Raw genomic sequence first — 22,418 nt, forward strand, 5'->3', positions numbered from 1 at the left:
AAACTTCTGTTTCCAGAGAGGCTCACAGAGACAGATGAAGAGAACTTTTGCCTTTGAATAACTCATCCTTAAAAATGACATCCCAAGGCTCATTGACCCATACACACTTCAGAGTGATGTGAAATGGGAGGAATGAACTGATGACAGGATTTCCGGGCAGCTGACATCAGAGAAATAGAAAGCTATAACAGAAATAGTTTTCTTGTGAGAAGCTCCATAGATTAGCAGAAGACTTCTTTTTCTCTACAAAGGCTGATGAAAAGACTATAGCGAGAATTGGGACTATTTTAACCACCAAAGTTTTTTTTTTTTTTTGTCTCTATGTTGTCATGTGAACAAGGGAATGGTTGGGTAGTAGGAGGAAAAAGGGGTTTCTGGAAGTTTTATTCTGGTTTCTTGTTCTTACAGTTTTTGTTAATAAACTTTCTTTGTTCCTTTTAAGTTTTAAGCCTGTTTTGCTCTTGTTCTAATCCATATCTCGCAGCAAGAAATAAATAAGTTTTCTAGTGATTTTTTAGTTACTGCTTTAAAACCATGACAGGTGGAAAGTACAACTCTATCTCTAGGTTTCCAGTTAAGGACAGGGTGGAACTTAGTGTGGATTATAAAGCAAAATCTTTCAGTAATCTTGGAGACCCAAGAACAAATTTAAGTAAACTTCTGCTTTGCTTTAGGGCTGGACTTCTTGCACAACCATTAATGAACAAACTCTGAAATACTCTCTGTGTATTTTAGACCCATGGTTTCCTACTATATATTAAACTTCATCATAATTTTTGTAAGTCACAAGAATTTGCAGGCCTTAAATGCTGTAAATCAGCGAAGTTCCATTGATTCTTATTTCTTTTGCTGGAGCAAAAATTATGCTGCCATAAAGCATTTCCCAATATGTCTTTGAAATAGATCTGACACTTGGGGTACAGAACTGTTGCCTACATTTTTCCACTGTTGTTCTATGGGAAGCTCATCCATCTGCAGTGTAAATAACTATCCATTATGATTCTGGCATATAAATAGTCCCCTGTCAGTTTTTTCTTACATAAATTATGTGTCTGCTGGAATCCCGGTCGTCATTCCACACGAACATGTCAATGAGGACACGTTTGTTAAACCTGGAGTTCATTATGGAAAGGTTTTCCTCCATGCTCCAGCTTGGCTCTGGGAGATAAAAAGGAAAAAAGACTTTATTTGTCAATCTGTGTCAGACTCATTGAAGTTGTACAGTTCACAAACTGGCTGCTGAAATTTTGGAGATCTATTTAAATGGATCAATGGGTGTTAAATGTGTGTTACCCTGACTTCTCTTTGGGAAGAGAAACTGAAAATGGAGGATTTAATTTGGTGGCAGTGGCCTCCCTGATTCAGTAGATAATTCTGACTGAACCCTTCCAGGCCCAGCATTACCTTTGGTCTTACTCCAGTCTGCAGAAGCCACTGGCCAATCTCCAACTATCCTCAAGGCCTCCAGCAGAGGCAGGGAATCTCGTTGCTCTATAAGACCTGAGGGAGGAAAGACAAATTCTATGTATTTGTATAATTCTAATGTATTGTTTTCATACAAAAATAAAATTAGGAAAAATAGGTAATGGGCCTAACAGCTTCAATTTGCAACTGAACTTGTCATAGCAAAAAATAAGAGATATCATGAAACCATTCTATATTAGTCTTCAGAAAAGGAATGAAAATACTTCTGTGGCTCCAGTGCTGATTTAGACTGGATTGGTTTGTTAAAGATAAGCTGGGACAGGTTTGTGCCTTCTGAATGAAAGGCTTTGCATCCATACCAGGGGTGGGTACCCAACATCCATCCTTTCCACATCCCAGATGGGTATATTGAGGTTTAATGAAATACCAAGGCATATTCATCCGTCTGAAGATGAATTTTCCAGGCACGGCCACATGGATTAGACAGATATTGACTGGATTTTGCTTAACAGGACTTCGGTTTTTCTGTATGCCTGGTTTTGAACAGGGCAATCAATGGAACAAGAAGACACTCACTCTCATTCATGCAGGACTTGTAAAGGATTTTAGCTTTCTGAAATGCTTCTCTGTCCCCTTGATCTGAAGTCTCCAGCACACCTAGGGAAGGAACCATTGCCATGAGATGTTTGCCCTGGAGAGCTTTGTCCATTTTACAGAAACCCCTGAGGATTCAGGGCTGTGAGAAGCATTTGTAAGCTGCAATTACTGTCAAACTAGAGAGCTCTTAATGCTATTAATGAGAAAAGTGTCAGAAGGAAGGACCTGCAGACAGCTTATCCTGCTCCTTTTTGAGTTAGTACTCAATCACCTCTGGCTAATTTTTAGTGGGAACAGGATGTTCCCTCAAAATGGATGTAGTAAGATAGGTAGAGATTACAGGACCAACATTTTTTTGCAAGTTTATTTCTCTGTGTGATGTGCAGTTGGTAACCTCTGAAATAAACACAGGTGCCTGGGGATGGAGCAGCCTCATCCCTACCTTTCAGGATGATCTCCAGCTCGTCTCTCAGGATATCAAAGATGCTGTATCTGGAGCTGGTCTCTGGGATCACATGCCGGTTCAGCCAACCCCCGCAGGCATACTGGTAGAAATCCTTGCATGGGTCAGCTGTGGGATCCATGTTCTGGATTATTCTGGCAGCTGGGCAGCAAAATTGGAGAGCTGAATTCTACAGTCTGCCCTGGAATCTCTGGGACTACTGAAGACTCTCAAGGAGCTGCTTGGCAAAGCTCATTCCCACATATTATGACTTGAGGAATCCTGTTTTCTGTTTAAAAATGGATCTGAATTGCAGAAGAGCAGTCCCAGAGCACAAGGCCTTGCAGGGAAGAGTGCCCAGTGCTCCATTTTAGGTACTGGCCCAAGAAATCAGTGCTTCCAGGGGGCTATTGGAAACATCTGTGCTGGAGTCTCACCTTTCTTGAGATGTAGATACCAAAAATAAGAAGGTAAATACCCCATGAAAGAAAATTCAGTCTAACGGGAATTTTATTATGCTTATAGATACAGATTGTGTTGGTCAGTCTATGGCCTTGTGGCTCAGAGCCAGAGTTCTTGGCCACACTGGCAATTTTCCTGTGCTACTTATGAATGATATTCCTTACCCAAGGGGAAATCTTATTCCTTTTCATCTACTGCAGCCTTAAACTGTGAATCATCTCCTATTCAGGTTCAGTAACAACACCTAAAGCCTCCCCTCTGCAGCAGTAATTCACAATAACCCATTACCTGCTGTCACACACCCAGGGGTGGTACAGATGTTGCCCGAGTTGGTGCCATAGTAGGAGCCTGCAGGGAGAGAAGAGGGAAGCAGATGGAATTACTTGTTTTGGAAGGAAATTGTTCCCAAAGTTACTCCCCAGAAACCAATCTCAGTGACAGCTTTGCTTGGTTTGAGAGAAAGCGACTGAATGTTGATGCCAGTCAAAGACATCAGATGGCAACCATGAAAAAATCTGGGGATTTTTGAGGAAAATTTATTGGCAGCAGCATTACAACAGTCTTGACAGTGAGTTTTATCTCTACTGGAAGGAGAATAAGACCATCTTTTCTACCTGCTAACTGCCTCCACAGTCTACTCTGAAAATATGGGATCCATTTTTAGACAATCTAATAAGATGCTCTGAGCATCTTCAAAATCACTAGACTGAGAGGTTTAAACAGGGGCAAAAAGCCCAGAGCTGGATTACTGCTGCCACACTGCTTTGAGTTACCAGGATCAAATTTAGGAAAAGAAATTACTTATTTCTTCAGGTACTTGTGTGCTGGGGAGCCTGTCACAGACTTGTTTGGCCACAGTTTCATCTGGTCTCTAAGGCTGGTCCTTGTTGCTCACCTGAGAGGTTGTCCCTAATGTGGAATTTTCAGGGCTGATGGAATAGTGTAGGTATAAGGACACTGTGGACCTGTGTTCAAATTTGTTCTGCCTTAAGCATGGAAAACACCACTGAAGTCCTGCTCTTGGCTATTCATTTTCTCTTTTTGAGTGCTTAGTCTTGGCTTGTGAAGTTCTCGCAGTGCAGAAGATCCCCCCAAAGCCTCACATCATTTTTGATGCTGAGTATTCAAGTGAAGTGCTTGTGATGCTGGGCAGGTGTCAGGTTCCTCCCATGTACTGTTCCCTGCAGAGCTGCAGTGGGAGAGATCTGAGCCCGAGTGCCTTGCCCTGGGAGAAGGAAATTAATTTTCCTGGTTTAATTTCCCATTTGAGAAACTGGATGTCTTGGTTTACTACCTACTTATATCAAATAGGCAGCTATGTGGTTCCACTCTGAAAAACAAAATTTTGGTACTTTCCAGCAGATTTAGCCATTTTTAAGCTTTGTTTTTGATCCATGTTTGCAGAAATGAGTTACTAAAAAAAAATCACTTCCAATGCAAGTAAGTGCTTTACATGGGAGAAAACAAGATTACAATAATTCAGAGAGAAATAAAACAGTGGGGGAGAAAAGAGGTCTTTGAAGTTCGTCAGTGGAAGTGACATAAAAAGCCCCCACTGTGCTGGGGAATGTTCAGGGTTCAGCTGAGCATGGCCATGCTGGGTGGGAGCAGATCTGCATGAGAAAAACTGTATCCTGCCCTGGCTGTTGTCTGGCAGCCTGAACAGGGGAGGAGCAAAATGTGTGGAACAATGGGAAGCTTCACCGAGATAGTTTTTTGTGGGGTTTTTTGGTTTTTTTTTGTTTTTTGTTTTGTTTTGTTTTGTTTTTTTCTTTTTTTATTTTTTTGGTACTTGTTCCAGCATTTGTTGGGATTTTTTTGTGTGCTGGATGAAGCTAAGCCAAATTTTTGGAGTTTCTTAAACTCTCTCATAATTAAACCACTGGCAAAATCAAAACTAAAAGCCCAGGGTATCTCCAAGGGGAAAATAAAATACTTGGAGGAAAAGAAATGAGTACTTCATGGGCAAAAGGAAAGAAGCAATTGCAAAGAGGAATGCGAGGAAGAAATAATTGTACTACAAGAATTTTGTGGATCTCTCATTGTTTCCCAGGTACCAGGCAGGACTGAAATGGATCCTTTTTTCTTTCATTTATTTATTTATTAATATATTTTATTTCAAAATCAAAGCTTGTCTCTTTACTATAGCTTGACAATATCTCACTTCAGTTTCTGAAACCAACTGCTTTGAATGAGGCTTGAACTCCCCTCCCTTCCCCAGGCCCTTGTGATTGTGATGCTGTAACTGAGCAGGATGAGGGGGAGCCAGAGATGGTTTTGGAATTCAAGGGCACACTCAGGGCTCTGAAACTCTGCCCCAAAACCAGATCATGGGAAATGGCTGGGGAAGAGAACTCAGTTTACCTCCAAAAGTGTCTCTTTTGTTTCTCTATCAATTATTTTCTTTTATTCCTCAGTACCTTTCCTGCCACAGGCTCTGGTATCACCAACTCTGCCCTTTTTGGCTTTACAATCTCAGGTCTTTGCTCACTCAAATGGAGCTTTGTCACCTGCACCTTCTAAAAACTAGAAATGAACTTAAAATGCACCTTCTGAATTCTCAACATTTTGTTTTCTCAATTACTTTTCTAGAACAATCTAGAAAACCTAAGTTTTCAGTAGAAACACAGGTATTTATTTTCCTCCCTGGTTAAGCATTGCTGAAAGGTTGTGTTACAGTGATAAAAAGGCTCCTGTTTTGACATCCATTTCAGTCTGATACAGCAGCAGTAGAGAACTGATCAGGGAAGAGAAGCTTTAATGGAGATAAATGAGATGACTTGAGCTGTGGGACTACTCCAAATGGAAGAAAATGAGGGAAATTAAGCACTCCATATGCTACTTCAGAGGTGAAGTGCTCACCTGAGAGATGGCAGAGCTGGGATATGCTCCAGACCCCCTGGAGTCACTGTAGAGGATTTTATTGTCTTGGTTTGGTTTCACAAGGAGCTGCTGAGCCCTGTCACATTTCCTGGCCAGCAGCAGGAGCCAGGAATGACTTGTGGAATCTCTGGGTGGCTGCAGTCCCCTTCAGCAGCTCACCTTTGGAATGATGGTGCTTTTCAAACCCAAGGTGCTTTTCCAGGGCCTTATTGCAGCTCCTTTTTAGAGAACAAAAGCCAAGCCAAGGGCTCTGGAGGACAAGTTTGTGTTTAATGTCTCCCCACTGTGCGTTTGGAGGAGCACAGATGGCTGGGGATGGCACACGTGGAGACAATTAGAGCCACAGTTGTCATCAGGCGCTCATGTGGGAGCTTTTACCCCTCAGCACCTTTCCTTTTCTCAGATCTCCTCTGCAGAAGTGCTGTTGGCACTGCAAGCTGCCCTTGTTGCTGTTAAAATTTAAATTTGCTCGCAATAAACAATGGAATTTCCAAATTAAGGTTTTCTTTGTCAGGGAGGGCTGCCTGTGCCAGGTGTCAGCGTCTTCAGAAGGAGTGCAGAACACAGGTATTTGGTTTTATTCCACCTTTCCTAGGATTTCTTACTTATAATCATGGCTGAGACAGAATTTTATGTGAGAATCAGTAAATTGAGTGTTCATTTTCCTGTTTTACAGCCTTGTGTGGCCTGTCACTCCCCATTACTGCTCAGCATACATGTAGCTCCATCTGACTATGACTGAGAGTCTTGCCATCCAAATGTCATCATGTTTTGTGCGTTAGCTGCCACTTCTTGAAATTCTGCATCTCCCCTGAATAGCTGCCTTGTTAATGAAGGTTACTGATGTCAAAGGACATTTGGGTGCCAGTGAAGGATAGGAGCCAGAGCTCAGCCACAACCTTGTCTCAGTTTTTAGTTTATATACTGCTCCTGCTCAGCAGGCTTGTGTAAATCTGTTATTTAAGTGCACAACAATCACATTCAGTGCAGAAAATGGAGGGAAAAACCCTGGATTTTTTAAAAAAATCCATCCCCAGAGCAAGGTGCTGCTTGGTTTGTGTTTCTGTTTGTTTGGAGCCTGTTTAAGAAGAGAACAGAGGGCTGTGACCTTGGGCTTCCTAACAGCCAGCAGTGACAACGTGTGGGGATGCAGACACAAAAATATCTCTGAATTTTCCTCCTGAGAAGGCAACTTGGGAACTAGAAAGTAAATCAAATAACCAGAATTACAGGAGCAGCAATTAAGTGAGACTGGAAGTTGTTTGGAGCTGAGCTGCTGAGTGGTTTGATGTGTCAGCTACAGAGAGGCTTGAGATGTTCCTCAGGCTGCGACCTTTCCAGCAAGGGATGAAGTTTGGAGTTCAGTAAATACTGAGAGGGAGCTGTGAAAAGGCTGCTGAGATGGGGTGTGGTTGTAAGGGAAGGATTGAGAGTGTGGTGTGTTCAGATCCAAAACCAGCCCTGCTTCCCTTGCTAGGATCACCCAAATATTGCTCTATTCTTCCTATGTTTCCTTTCAGCTTATTTGGATGAGGAGGTTTTTTGGGTCTAAAAACTTCCTTGGATGTCAAAAATCCCCACATTATGTCCAGAACTCTGTAACTGCACTGCTGTGAGAGCTTGAGTGTTTTTGTTGGCTGGGAGTAGAGATAAAAATCCCAGTCAGCATTAACAGAACTCCAGGAATTATTGCTGTGCCTACAGGCCTATTTCATGCACCACAGTGCTCTTCTGCAAGATATATACAAGCAGAAAAATATTCTCCCTGTACCACAAAGCCTAAATGTGCCTTTAGAAATAAAAAAAAATAAAACCCAAAAAGTTAATGCAAAGCAGGACAAGCAAAGCTTTCATTTTCTAATTTAATTTCTAATTACAAGCTAAACAGAATTATTTTAGAAGGCTGGATAGTGTCATTCTGGATGTATCAAGGTGAAATGAGAAATCTGAATCTGCTTTTAGTGAACAATCCAGTGTCCCATACACATCCCAAAATTAACATTTCAGTGAAATCAGCAATAGAAGAATCCCAGGATAACATTGTTGGTTGTATCGCATGAATGGTGCTCACATTGTTTTGTTCCTGTTGTTCTGTGGGATTTATGTGGCACAGCTTTGAACCAAAGGTACTTTTTCCATGGGGAACCTGAGACTCAAAGCTTTTGGCTGAGCATTGGGAATGGGCTGAAATGTGACAGCAAAACAGAGCTAAGGGGGGCATTGGGACAAAGCTTTTCAAGACAAAAACCAACTGTTTCTGCTGCAGGAAGAGTCTGAAGAGCTCTTACTGTCTCAGTTCTAGATCCAGGCAGTGCATATTGACACTGCTCTATGAGGATGAAACTTCTACTGCTCATTTCCCACCTGGAATTACCTAAAGGTCGTGGCTGTTCCAGCTGTGAACTCAGATGGGGACAGAGTAACAAAGTGGCTCCAGGGCAGAGCTGAACACACCTGGTGGGTTGTGAGGAGCACAGGGCAAGCAGAACATCAGCCCTGAACTCAGGGCTCAGTCTGGACAACACTTCCAGGGAAAGTTTAAGTGCTGATATGAGCTTGCAAAAATTAGGTTTTAGACCTTTTTTCCTCACAGATAAGCCTTCCTTAAACACATATAGTGAGAACAGACCCTGCCTCCAGATTTGGGTGAGACCAACACTTGGGCAAATATTACTAACACCTGAATTCTGGGTTGTCTGGACCCAGCAAATGATGCAGGGCAGATTTCTCAAATTCTTTATGCATGCAGTCAGCAAAACCCTACCTAGCTCAATGATTGATACAGAAACTTCTCCCCCAGGACATGGCTCTGGGGAATTTCTTTCCTCTCATCTCCTGAGAATAAACTTTCTGATGAACTTTATGAATACGTAATACTTGGATTTTGCCTAGAGTTCAGCCACTGGTAGCAAAAGGAGTGACCAATAACAAGGCTTTTTTCATTAATTATTGCTCAGGATTGTGCAGAGTTTCACTCACAAGTTCTGAAAATGCAGCTCCCTGCAGCAGGGGAGGCAGTGTAAGGAGACAGCAAAGCCTTGCTCCAGTTTTGCTGTTCCCACTTTGATTTCATTCTTCAGTGTTTTAACAAAGCTCCCTAACCAAAAGACTTTAATGGAAGTGACAAACATGAGGCAGATGCTCCTGAGCATCTGATGCTTCACAGGGTTTTATAGTGGGACTTTGCACTTGCTGTGCCAGTGGGAAAACTTTGGTTTTACCGAGTGTGCTCTGCAGTTAAAATATTTAGGCAAAACACTTCAAAATAACGTGCCTCAGTGTCAGGTTTCTGGCAAGATATTTGCATTCAAGTCGCTGAAGCAAATCACACTTCGCGATCCAACTGCCTGATGGAATATTTAAAAAGTCTCCTTTTCCTCAGCAGCGTTTTTTTTTTTGTTTTTTTTTAAGCTTTCCCATTGTAATAAGCAATTTTCCTTTCAGAGAGATTGTTTATAGAAGTGTTTTAAAGCAGCTGTTGCTTAAAAAACCCTAACAATAATGAATCTTAGCTTGTGCTTGGATAAAATAAGAAAATGTCAGTCCTCACACACAGACACACACCTTCCCTCTAAAACAGCACATCAGCTTTGTCAAAACAGCTCTGAATTCAACACATTGCATGGAGTTAAATAAAAGCATAGAATCTTACAGAGCATAATTCAAAATTTAAGTAAAAGCCAACATAATTTCTGTGCACAAGCTGAGAGCAAGGTAGAGAGAGCCCAGTACTTCACAGAGGTGACCTCATGGTCTCCTTGTATTTTTGTGTTCATTTAGCTCTGCAAAAAAAGGACATTTCTGCTGTTTGCAGAAGGAAGGGGAGGATTATTCCCAGGTTCTTACCTCTGCTGCTGGCATAGAGGATCACCAGGGCAACAGCCGCACAAGTCATGAGGAGCAGCAGGACAGCCAGCCCGATGGCCACAAAGCTCCAGGGCTTCTTCCCGGATTTGGTAGATTTTTCCACAATATCCATTTGGCTTTCTGATTTCCCCATTATTGTAACTCTAAATTGGGGAGGGGAGGGTGAGAAACGGTTAACAGCACAGCTACATCAGGATAGGGAGAAGAAATGCATGAGAAAAAAAGTAAGCAGATTAAAAGCAAAGAGAGAAAGAAAACTTCCAGATAATTACATGTATTTGTCCATTTGATTGTCCACAGATTTGCCGACCTCATTCTCCATCTCCTGTGCCTGCGTGTCTACTCTCGGTTGGGGGAGGGGGCTGGGGACTGTGCTGCCCCAGGCTCTCCGTGATTCAGTGTCAGAACTTCAGGAGCCTCTTTGGGAAGTATGGAAAAGTCTCATGACCAGGTTGGGCAACTCCTTTCTCTCAAGCAGAGAAGGAGGGGTGCAAATTGCCGCCTTCCACTGCCCTCTTCCAAAGTATTCACACTGCCGTGAAGAATTCCCTCCGTGGAGCTGGGCAGGTCTGCAGGGCTCTGTTAACAGCCAGGGAATCCAAGCTGGGATCCTTCCAGGTGCGAGCGCCCTGGAGCGGCTCCGTGGGCAGCGGCGATTCGGGATGGGGACAGCGGGAGGCTCCGGGGATATGGGGCAGCTCCGGGGGCTGCGGGAGGCTGCGACTCTGCGAGGCTTCTCCGAGCCATGCTCAGGTTGGGAGCTCAGCCCCGAGTCCTTCCCAGCTCCAGGGAGATGCTCCGGGGGAGGAGGGGGTGGGATGGGGTGGGATGGGATGTCATGGGATGGGACGGAGGCGCTCCGCGCCGCTGCGGCTTCTCCCGAGCTCCCTCCGGCTCCCCGAGATTCTGTTATCCCTGGAATGCCACTCGGCTATTCGGCAGCGCTGCTCGCAGGGGAGGTGGGAATCTGCTGAAGCTCTCTGGCTTCCCAGAGCACCGGCAGCTTTGGGGTGGGATGAATGGGAGAAGTGTGTGCAAACAGGCTGATTTATGGATTGTTGCAGGCAATGCACACAATTCCTTCGTGGAAATCTGTCTGGGAACAACTGGGAAAAGCAGTAAAAGCAAGGGCAGGATGAGCGTCTGGTTTCCCTTGGGGTTTGTTTCACCCTGCTCCAGAACGGACTCGGAGGAGGAAGAAGCAGGCTGCTGCTAGGGCATGTTTGGGGTAACTTGCTGCAAGAACTCACACGGGAGGAATGTTCAGGTTGTGCCTATGCACTCCAAGTTTTGTATGAGTTCAGGAGGAGGTGCTGGGGGCAGAGCAAGGATTCCTTTGTGGCTGTTTGCTGGGAATGGACACAGTGTTCCAAGAATGGGGAACAATGAACGCCAGTTCCTTCTGCCAGGAGCCAGTCTCCTCTCCCAGTCAGTATTCTGCCTCAAAATCCCTGGGAGTTTCACTTTTATTTCTTTTTCTCCATGCTAACTCAGGCTCATGGCAAGTGTAAAGGCAGCAATTCTCATCCCACCAGCTGAGGTGGAGCAGGAGAACACAGGGGTGGGAAATGCACATGCGCTTCAGCAGATTCTGGGTGTCCATATGGGAAACAGAGCTGCAGAAGGCAAGGTCACTTCTAAGGACAAAGCTATACATTTAATTAGGACTTAAATGATCTCTCATTTTTGTTTGCAGTAGTTTCTACAGCTAACGAAGATTGGTTTCCTGCATTTATGGGAATCTTCCTTGTTGTTGAGCAGTTTTATACTTATTTTACAGCATAGTTGGCTCCAAGTGGGATCTACCTGGTTGACATCCATAAAACTGCAATAGGCAGGTGTCTCAGAGGACTTAATGCGGCAATTTTTGTAGATTTAAAGTAATTATTTTTGTAGATTTAATGTGGTTATTCTTGTACATTTAATGTAGTTGTTCTCATAGATTTAATGTATTTATTCTTACACCATGGCTATAAGACACTTCAGGGTATTATTTTGCCCTTTTTGGAGGTGGAGACTCAAGATGCCAAGAATCCAAGAGCTTTATTCCTTCTGCTGTGCTAAGTGAAAAAAACCCAACCCAACTCGAACAAACAACCCAACGGAACACAAGAAACCCCTTATTTTCTGGTTGAGAAGCAGCAGCAACTGTAAAGGACATATTTGCAGAATCATTAATTTTGATTGTCTTGGGCAACTTTGAATGGAATGGAGCAATTCATCATCCTGACAGAGCAGCAAGGTCCCTGTTATGGTCATTGCTTCCAAGGGGACAGACCTGCTTTGATTTCTGACAGTCTCACTCCCACCTTGGAGCCTCTCTGGCAAAGGCAACTCGATGCTGTGAAGTGGAATGGGTTTGCTTTGTTACTTATTTTCCCCTAAATCTCACATTCAATTAACTTATGCATAATTTAATCACTGCCTGCAGAAATTCTCATCTGCTGGTCCACTCCACTATCCATTAGTCCCTTATTTTACAAAAGACCTTTAAAAGCTTAATGCCTCTTTGAAAACCTGTGAAGGTGAACACTGGTCTGGGGATTTCTTCTGGAGAGTGAGGAACGGTGGGGGTTTTTGGTTCTTGGTAAACATTCTCTCTCCCCAAAGCAATGTAGATGCAAAACATATGAAACAATGAGGCATTTGCTGTTTGGGTTGGACCACTTTGAAAGGAATTTTCCGTTTTTGCTTACTTTGTAACTTTGCAGAGGAGGTTCTCCCCTTACCAGAATTTGGAAGTGTAAAGAGCTCACAGTGGCAGGGTTACAGCTTGAAAAACACCTTATATTAGGGATTTTTACCCTTGGATCCTGCAGGGATGGGGCTTGAGCAGCCAAGCTGGATGACCGCCTCTGTGGGATGTGTTTACTGGGAACTCAGAGACCATACATGTGAATATTTACTCAAAAGGTGCTTCCTCAGGCACAAGGCATCCCGAACTGCACAGAACTACTGAATACAGAGAGGGAGTAGCTCTGGGGTTTTCTGTGGTGCTTTTCTTCTTGGGGAAAATTCTCAGGTCTGGGGGGAATTTAGGTCAGGAGTTCCAGCCCTGGACAGCAAATATTTGAGCTAGTGCCTCACTTGTCTGGGAGACAGCACTTGAATATTTTCGTCTTTGTATTTCCTCCGGAGAATCTGGAATATCCATGGCTATACCTGGGACACTGAGCTGGGATGAGACTACCCAAGGATATTTTTACCTTGCTCGGAAGTTTGGTTGCTGTGTCATAGTTGCCACAATATCAAGTTGACCTTCTGCTCGTGCTTTAGAAGGAATTGATTCTGAAATAGAAATTGTCAGGAGTTGTGCATTATTTTTTCCTCTCTGCCTGTGTTTGTTTTGCCACTGGCGATGTGAACCTCAAAAACTTTGTGCTTATGAGAATACATAACTTAAAATTATATATATATATATATGCACCTGATATTATTCTATGAATATATTACTTACTTTAGTTGCCTGCCTGATTTCCGCACAGTTTTTAGTCTTAATATCAATGTGATTGAATGCTCTGAGTCACCTGAATAGATGATCCCATGGTTGCTGCTCCCTGTATGCTCTCAGAAATCCAGTGATGCCAGTAGGCACATCCCTACTGCTGAACCCCAGCTGGAGCTCTGGGGTTCTCCTGCAGGAATTAAACAGGACCACCAAATGTAAAAACAACTCCATGTCCTAAAGCAATCTGAGACAAGCAGGATGTGGCAGCATCTTTAGTGTGATTTGTCTTAAGAGTTGTTGCCATGGAAACAAGATCTCCATCTCTGTCTGGTACATCCTTATAGATATCAATAGTGAGATGTGAGGGAAATTCTCTTACCTCTGGGTGACAGAGTTTTTTAGTTTGCCCTGAATCCTTTGCCTATGCAAAAAAATATTTTTTTTGAGGCAGTCCTGTGTCAGTGAAAGTGCAATTCCAGATCTGGAATCACTGGTGTGTGAACTGCAGGTTAGAAATGAGCAGCTCCTCTGTGTGAGGGGCAGAGGTGTGGGGAGCAGCTCCAAAACTCCAAATCTACTTAAAATTTCTTATATTTTTTTACTTTTTTGGTATTAGTACAATAAGGAATCATAGGTCTGGAAAGAGAGATGCTACCTGTGGTTATCTGGGTTTCAATGTTCAGGTTACACAGATACAAAGATCTGTTTCTTCTGTGTATATAAATTAATCTAAACAGGAAAACTGACCTGAACCAGGATTTATAATGCATGAGTAAAATAGTTTAGTAACAAGAACAGTGTCCAGTATTCCAGTCAAAATGTCAGCAAATGGGATTAGTATACTCTTTTGACTTAAATACAGAAGAAAGTCTGAAGCTATAGGGTGACATTAAAGCAAAAAGCCCAACCCAGCAGCCTCTCCCCAGTGAATCAGCAGATGCCTGGCTCCAGGACAATGGCTGGATGTAGCTTGTGATTTATTGTGGCAGGGATGGTGCCCACAGAGGAGAACTCATTGTGCTCAAAAATAATGGGTTTGTCTCTGAGAGCCAGCAGAACCCTGTCATCTGTCAGCCAGCAGAAAAGAAATAAAGCTCAGCATTGAAATATCTTCTTGGAACAGGTTGGCTGCCAGCTGTATGTGGTGAAAATAAGTCCTGGTAGAGGCACAGCTGAAACAGTTTAGAATTGGGAAAACCTCAAAGTTTAGGCTATGTTTCAAAACTCTTCTCTTCCTGTCCCTTTAGACATGAACATCTTTGGAGCACCCTCAGAATTAAAAACTACCAGACAGCAGTGTTATTATGCAGGAAAGGTACAGTAGCTCCTTCCCTGAGTTTCTGGATGCATTCAGTGCAGAGACAAGCAGGTAAAAAGGTGAAGGTGTCTTACCTGGCTCTTGTGGAGGAGGTTTTTCAGCTGCAGAAGTCCCTCAAGCAGTTTTTGGGGTGGAACTGGACAGTTTGTGTTTTCTGTCAGTCAGAAATCAATGTTTATCCATGTTCCCAGCACTGATCCCCTTCCAGGCTCTCCCCAGGAATGGTCTTTGTAAAGTTCTATGACCAAATCTCCCTCTCTCCCCCTCTCTCACATGTAGGTGGCTCCCAATGCCCAATGAATTAAATGCTCTGCTCTGAGACTTCTCAGGGATTAACCCCTTCCAACATGTCTGAAATCACTTGGTTTTATGTCTAGACTGGAAAATAGGTTGTGTAGCAGGGCTGTCTTTAAGAGGACAAGGTGATTTCCTGGCTTCTTAGCATTTGGAGAATTCACTTCTATTCCAGTAATTAATCCTTAGGAAAGTTCTCATTTTCCATGAGGTGCGTTACCTTTTTCCTCAAGATGTTTTTTGAGACTTCTGGAATGCAGTGCCTCAGTCTCACACTTAATTTCAGTATTGTAATTATTTCAGTATTTCAATTATATCCTTAATGAATATAAGTCTTCAAAATTATATGTACGTGAGTTGAGAAGTATAAAGGTATATTTTGGCATTGCTTTGCTGTATAGGAAGACAGATTCCAAACAAAATAAATCTCAGATATTTGACCTTGAATTATTTTCAAGTTTCAGCTGTTCCAGTGTACTTTTTTTAAAAATGACAAGGATATAATCCTTGTTTCCAAGGAAAGCTGTTCAGACCAGTTGAGAAATTAGAGTATATAATCCTAGTCCTGTATTTAAACACCAGACAGATGATATTTCATACAACACAGAAGTCTAAGCCATAAAATCCTCTTCAATAAATTTTTACACTTGGTTTCAGCAAGACTGTGAAATCCTGGATTATTAGAATGTTTGTAAATATGCTCAACTTTCAGCAAACTTCCCATTTTCACCCAGCCCGTATCCTTTTCTTGAATTCCCACTGGCAATTAGGATGCTGTGAAGGAAATCAGGGGCTCGGCATCCTTCAGCCTGACAGCTGAACTTGCACCCTGAATGGACAATTGGAGTGTGAGGGGTGGTTGTGGCAGGAGCAGGAGCTGAAGGACTAGAGGAGGCAGAGTCTGGTCAGCTCTTTCATGTAGCAGCTGCTGAAGGTGCCCCAAATCCCAGAATCCCAGGATGGTTTGGGTTGGAAGGGCCCTCTGGACATCACCCAGTCCTACCCCCTGCCAAGGCAGGGTCATCTAGAGCAGGTGACACAGGAGAGCATCCAGGTGGGTTTGGAATTCTCCAGAGAGGGAGACTCCACACCCTCTCTGGGAAGCTTTTCCAGAGCTCTGTCACCTCCATGGAAAAGTTTTTTGTTTTTTTTTCCTGAGGTGGAACTTGTGTTTTAGTTTATGGCCATCACTCCTTGAATTTAGGATTAGGAATGGGCCCTGGCTCTTTGGTTGCAGAGAGGTGCATGGGTGCCCTCAGAGTAGGGTTTGGGTTCCAGGTGTACCTCTGGTTGGAATTTCCCATCAGGGACAGTCAGTTCCCTTTGGAATGACCAGCTCTGGGTGGTTCCTTGTGCAGCAAAGCCTCTGGGGCTCACAGTCAGGCAGGGTCAGGCCTGCACATGGTATCTGAATGTCTTTATAATTTCTCAAGCCTTGTCAAAAGCACTGAGCCTGCACTGAGGCTGGATCCCCCACGGGATGCCCGGGAGATTTCCTTGTCCCTGCTGAGGGTCTGTGCCAGGGCAACTGTGCCAACAGCCAGGTGGGTGTCGGGCACAGAGCAGGAGGTGGCCTCCAGCAGCAGCACCGGCTGGGGACAGGTGCTGGGGATGGGGACAGGGACAGGGGCTAGGGACAACGTGCAGCTCCCTTACAAGAATGGAAAATGTACAAATAATGTCATCTTCAAAGTTCCGTGTACCTGGAACTAAGAGGTGCTGACAAGCATCTTAAAGAGAGAATTATCCCCATTTTACAAATGAAAGGGAGTCACACAGAAAGTCAGGATTGGATTAATAGACATTGATGCCAGAGCAGCTATTATGTCTTGTCTGGCATCTGGCAGAACAGAGTGGAGAATTTCACACAGATTTCTCCATTAAATCCCTAATTTCTGTTTGGGCTGAGGAAAAGACCTCCAGAGCTGACACAAAGACACTGCACCATCTTCAAGAGAGTGGCTTGTGGGGCACTACTGGAAGTTCATATCATATCCCAGTATATTTCTTTCTACTGCCTCAGCTGATTTCCCAGTCTGGACAGGGTGCTGGATAATCTTATCTAGGACCCCTTTCCCATGGAAGTTTGGCTCACATGACCTTTCGATGTCCCTTCCAACCTGGGCTGTTCTATGATCCTGTGAAAAGGTTTTGTATATTGGAACTGATGTGTGTGCTTAAAAGTTGTCTTGGGGACCTAAAAAGGTCTTGGGGACCAAATCCAGCACCAGTGAGAGTGAATGTTCCCAGCTTCCCTGCTGAGAATGATTTGGATCTTTCCAAATGACACAGTCTATTCTGAACTGTCAGTTCCATGGCATTTTCCTCTACATCTGTGCTTGATGTGTGATTATCCTGCAGTTCATCAGGCAGGTTTATTAGGAGACTTAATTGGATTGCATTAACTGGCATTTAAGCCATCCAAGCCATTTGAGAATGCAATCAATTAAAACATCCAAACACATTAATGGTGTGGACACAGGGCAATTTATATAGATGGCTAATTACCTGTTTACTTCAGGAAGCAGATCAAGAATGGCCAAATGATGCTTGAGAAGAAAAGAAACAACACTGCAAAAATCCTGTTGGCAAGGCTGCAAAAATTAGCACATGGCAAGGTATAATTGTTTCCATTGTTAAAGTCTACAGTTAGAAAACAAACCCTATACCATGACAGGTACTCAGAGGTGTTTGAAATGATTTCAGATTTGAATGTGACTTCCAGAGAACTGACTGAGCACATTACCAGTGCTGGAAAGTCTTATAATGGCACATCTGAGGTTTCTAAGCAATCAAGAAGCTCTCTGAGACGGTAATTTCAGGTGGGGAAATGCTAATCCCTGACAGTTTTCCATTTCATCCACTACTGATCTTGATCTGAGACTGGGATTACATGGGCGCTCCAGGTCCTTCACTCTGGGTGACTCCCAAGGAAGTGATTTTGGTGTGGCTGCACCCATCTGGAGATGAAAGCACAACTGAAGGGCGTAACTAAATGCAAACCAGGGTGGAATGGAATCATTACCACCCCCCTGTGCTTCCTGCTCCCTCCTACAATCTCCCCCACCAGCTTTACAGCTAAATTTTTTCATTTACTGGTGCAATTCAGGAATGAGGTATGCATACTGATTATCACCTACTGCTCTTAATTTCCTTTATAGTCCAGGGGGAAATTCCTATTCTCATTTATTTTCTACAACTCCTGACTTTTTGGGGTTGTGTTGGGAACATACAAACACAAAAATGATCAGGTTGAGTGGTGACACACCTAAAGCCACAGCTGCTCTGGCACAGAACAAGTCCCCAGTGGTTCTCAGGGACACAAGGGAGCCTTGCCATCGTTTAGAGCTGGTCTTGGCCATGCATCTTGCACTCAAGATAGATTTTGGAAGTGAATTAATTGAAAATTACCTGATTACACACATCTTAGAGGTGAAGGTTCCACACCTGTATTGAGCTGTGGGGCCAAGAGGGTTGGTGGCACCAGGCTGTGACTTCAGGGAGGGCCAGGATAGAAGCTGTTTTCTCACTTTTCCCAACTGCTGGTTCATTAGTAAGGAACTAAAACCAGCATCACTGTGAACATGAGTGGTTTCCACTCTCTGCTGACATCTTTAGGACTGGCTCATGTTCTCCAGCCTCCCATTTGGGGTGGAAATTTGTTCCCCACTCGTCCTCAAACATCCTCAGCTGATGAGAACTGCAACCATCAATATTAACTGTGTTTGTTTTCTGCCCTCCAGGCACTTCTGGGAGCCAATAAACCACAGCTCCTGTGCTCAGGGTTGTCTGTGCACATCTGTGGGCAGGTGCAGTCTCTACAGCATTTACAGAACAAATGGATATGGAAAAATCATTCCTGAAATCTGCAGCAGGAGGAGGAGGGGAAAGAGCTTACTGAATCCCACAGCTTTGGAATGCTGTGCCTCCTAGATAATGAACCGCTTTTCTTGAGGTGACGCTGAGTAATGGCTGAGTGAAGCAGCAGATCCCAGCACAGACCAGTGTGGCTGAAATCCAACTGAAGCAGCCAAGGCTCCAAAGGCAGGCCCCAATGCCAGTGATAATTTCATGTATCACATTAAATTTCTGGTGACAGCGACTCCTTGGAGCCCTGGCAAATTGGAAACTGCTGGGTGCAGCAGCAGCACAAGGATAACAGTTAAACTTCTGCAGGGGCATGATGGTAAAAGAAATGGCTTTTAGATTAGCTTTCATTAGAGTGAAACATCTACCCCTGCAAGCCAAGGGGACTGTCCTCACTTGGGCACAAAGAAGCTCATTAAATTCCTGGGTTTGCACAGCTCTGATCCAGAGCCACACTTCCACCACACTCTGAAGCTGGGAAGCACAATGACTTGAGCTAAAAGGAAGGAAGATGAATTCCCTGGAGATGTGTCAGCTTCCAAAGCAGCTGCAGAAGTTGGTTCATGTGTTTAGATTCCCTTAGTACCTGGGAGCACACAGCGAAGTGAAATAGGAAAAATTAATGGGAGTGATGGGGTTTAAAAGGAAATTAAACCTTCTAAGATGACAAAAGCTCAAAGTTGAGCTCTGCCTGAACTCTGAGCGAAAGTTTCCAGTGGAATATTTAATTTCAAACACTGCCATTATTTCTAAGCTGTTCTTTGCCTGCTGGACTACAGAACATGAGGTCAGGAAACTTCCCTTGTCTAACTCTATTTGTGATGCAAATATTCTCACATCTGATTTTCCTTTCACATACTTAGAAGGAATGTTGAATACTTTAGAGGGGCAAGCCTGGCAGGACACTGTGCAGGAACACTCTCAACCATGATTTAAGTTTTCTTTCATTGTTCATTACTTAGTGATGATGTGCAACATAGTTATTAAGGTTGCAGAATACTTTAAAGGAACAAAAATTATGGAGAGCAAATAAATGGTTGGTAGTGTCTGTATAGGTGAATAAACTGTAGATATTTAAGCTGTAATTAATTAATGACTGCAGCTTTGAGCTGGATTACAAACAGGTATCCAGTTTCATCTTTTATTAGGCCTTATTTTCTTCTTGATTACATTAATCTTGATTAATGTAAATATATTTGAATTGAATATATTTGAATTCTTCTTGTGTGACATTTGGAGCAGAATTCCTTGAGGGTATGTCCTACGGCACATTGTACAAGGAGCAATAAAGTTCCTTTTCTAAGTATTCAGCCTTGGGCTGCTCACACAGTGAGGAAAGGGTTTCAAAGCAGTGGGAAACAGCTCCACAATCCCCATGAATTACAGCTTAACATTAAAGAAAGGTACAGAAATGATCACTGCAGGATTTCCAGCCAGATTCTTCAAACCAGAAGTAGAACTGAATTAATTAATTAATTAATTCAAAGATGGCTTTTATATACTGTACAATTATGGAGTGGTTTGGGTTGGGAGGGACCTTAAAGCTCACCTGGTTTCACTCCTGCCATGGGCAGGGACACCTCCCACTATCCCAGCTTGCTACAAGCCCTCTCCTAGAAGTTGGTTGGAAGAGTAAAAACAAAACAGAGAATTAAAGAATAAATCAGAAGGTTTAGCACAGACAAAGGACTTTAGTGGGCAGACAGAGGACAATGAAAGTAAAAGAAACCAATGAAAATGCTGATGAGAAGAGTCAGGAGCTGCTGGGAGAAGCAGCCATTCCTCAAGGCTATGAGGAATAAGCAGTTACCTGAAATGGAATTTTTTTTCCGAATAACTCTCTAGCAGTCTTGCAGGGTTGCCTGCCGTGCTTATTTTTAAAGAAAAATATTTCTTTGGGAGCAATAAATGCATTCTGTCCAGGAGAATACATTGCTTAACAAAAAGAACAGGCCAAAATACCCCAAACTTCCAGACTAATGGAGGGAATATTACCCTGGGAGCAGGACAAATAGATTGTCTTCCCAGTGCTTTCCATGGTCTGAAAAAAGTGAGATATCATGTTTTTACATAATGGAAAGACTCCCAGAAAAAATTCCAAATCCCTAAACATCAACTTCTCAAAAATTTTTCAAGACACAGAGAATTTCCAGTCTGTTGGTTATTACTTGAAGGAAAACATTACCAATTTTTTTTTTTTTTCCAGCTTGCAAATGGAGTCAACAATTGTTTAAGGATATAATTTCATTCTTGGAAAGAAGCTCTCCTGCAGCATCTTGATGCCCATTAGGGGGAAAAAATCCTCATCAGTGTCACTAAGATTAAAATCAAATTTGAAGGGCAAGAAGTCCAGTCTTACCTGCGCTCTTAGGGCAGAAAAAAGTAGCATGCAGAGAAAAGGAAAAGATGGAAAGTTCCAGGTGGTATCATTGCTATGGTTGATCCCATGGCTGCTGAATGAAGTTCTACCCTGGAATGTTGCCTTTGAGACAACAGCAACAGAACAAAAAAGAAACTGCTCCCTCTTCCCTTTTATCCTAATCAAAGAAGCAGAGCAGTTCTCAGCTTTGCTTTAATCTTTGTTTTCAGCAGTAGTTTCTGTTTTTCTCCACCATTATATTATCACACCCCAAAAACATCGGGACTAGTCCTTTGGAGCAGCCAAAACAAAAAAAGGAGCTGCTGCCCTGGGCCCCATCTATGGTTCTTTCTGCTTCTGGACTGAGCTGAGGGCTCCCATCACACAGGTGAATCCCTAGGGATGTCCCAGCACTGCCTCTGGGGTGCCCCAAGTCCACCTGAAAGCTGGAAAACAGGCACATGACAGCAGGACAAGCCCTCCTGGGCTGACTCCATGCTGTCCAGCAGGGAGGAGGAGGAAGGAATGCTGCAGCAGTGGGAGCAATCCCATCTTGGATGCTGCCTTTGGCCTCCTGCTTGTGCATCACCACTTCTGGATGAGCTACAGGGCTGGCTCTGGGGCTTGAACACCCGGGAGTATGAGGGATAGGAGCCAGCAGCTCTGGCAGACACCCCGATGGAGAGATGATCCCTGATATCTGCCCTGTCAAAGGGAGACATTGGATCTGGGAATCCAAGGTGAAGCCTGGAATGAAGCTGCTCATGTGCCCTGGCTATCAGGATATCACATGGAGTGGATGTTTGATCTCTGTTGAGTCTCACCCTTCACCTTATCTGCTATTTCACTGTTCCCTGGGGCAGTAGAACAGTTTGGTGTTTGTGCTGCCCCATCCCTGATATTGGTGCTGATCCTGGCAAATGCACTGCATTCCCACCAGGGCAGATCCTTCATCCAGGAGTGGGGCAGGAGAGGAGTGTAACACAAATGGGCCTTCACAAAAATGTAACAGGAGTTAGTTTTGACTGGCCCATAAAAATAAGGCCAATTGATTGACCAGTACGTGTTAGAGCTCATCAAATACCAGCTAGGAAATGTGTGATTATTATTCATGAGCTGCAAGTGATTTGACTGTTTTCCTTCAGTAGGACTGGAACTCCTGTGTTAGAATTCATTGTTTAACCAGAAAAAAATACTTTTTTCACAATGGGGAGTTTACATAATCCACAATAATTTTAAGGAATGCTGCAATTTGCTTATTTTCCTCATTGCTCTCTTGGTCAGTTTTGTTTTTCTGCCTCAAACTTTCTACTCCTGATTCTGCTGACCCATGTTCAGTGTCATGTCTGTTGCATATTTATCATGAGCTTCTCATCATTCTTATCTTTCTCATCTTTTCTTCATTCTTGCAGCCTCCCAGAAAGCAATCAGAGTGGAAAATCCCCAAACAGAGAAA

General features: G+C 43.4%; 1 protein-coding gene across 4 annotated transcripts in view; it reads right to left on the bottom strand.

Annotated features, from left to right (window-relative positions):
• Positions 1–10,683, bottom strand: part of MMEL1 (membrane metalloendopeptidase like 1) — a 46,882-nt gene extending 36,199 nt beyond the window's left edge. For 2 of the 4 annotated variants that reach the window (XR_009279343.1, XM_058854991.1), the window contains exons 1-7: positions 9,949–10,681; positions 9,656–9,819; positions 3,215–3,274; positions 2,465–2,626; positions 2,002–2,082; positions 1,405–1,500; positions 1,040–1,158 (exon numbers count right to left, since the gene is read on the bottom strand). Coding sequence is in view for 3 of the 4 variants with exons in the window: in XM_058854991.1 (XP_058710974.1) it covers positions 1,040–1,158; positions 1,405–1,500; positions 2,002–2,082; positions 2,465–2,626; positions 3,215–3,274; positions 9,656–9,819; positions 9,949–9,998 (732 nt within the window). In the remaining variant the exon portion in view is untranslated. Of the gene's footprint in view, positions 1–1,039; positions 1,159–1,404; positions 1,501–2,001; positions 2,083–2,464; positions 2,627–3,214; positions 3,275–9,655; positions 9,820–9,948 lie in introns of all 4 variants that reach the window. The other 2 variants (XM_058854992.1, XM_058854993.1) reach the window with 2 other exon arrangements.
• Between the last annotated feature and the right edge of the window lie 11,735 nt (positions 10,684–22,418).

Source organism: Poecile atricapillus, chromosome 22 (genome assembly GCF_030490865.1).
Source record: "Poecile atricapillus isolate bPoeAtr1 chromosome 22, bPoeAtr1.hap1, whole genome shotgun sequence".
NCBI classification, from domain to species: Eukaryota; Metazoa; Chordata; class Aves; order Passeriformes; family Paridae; genus Poecile; species Poecile atricapillus.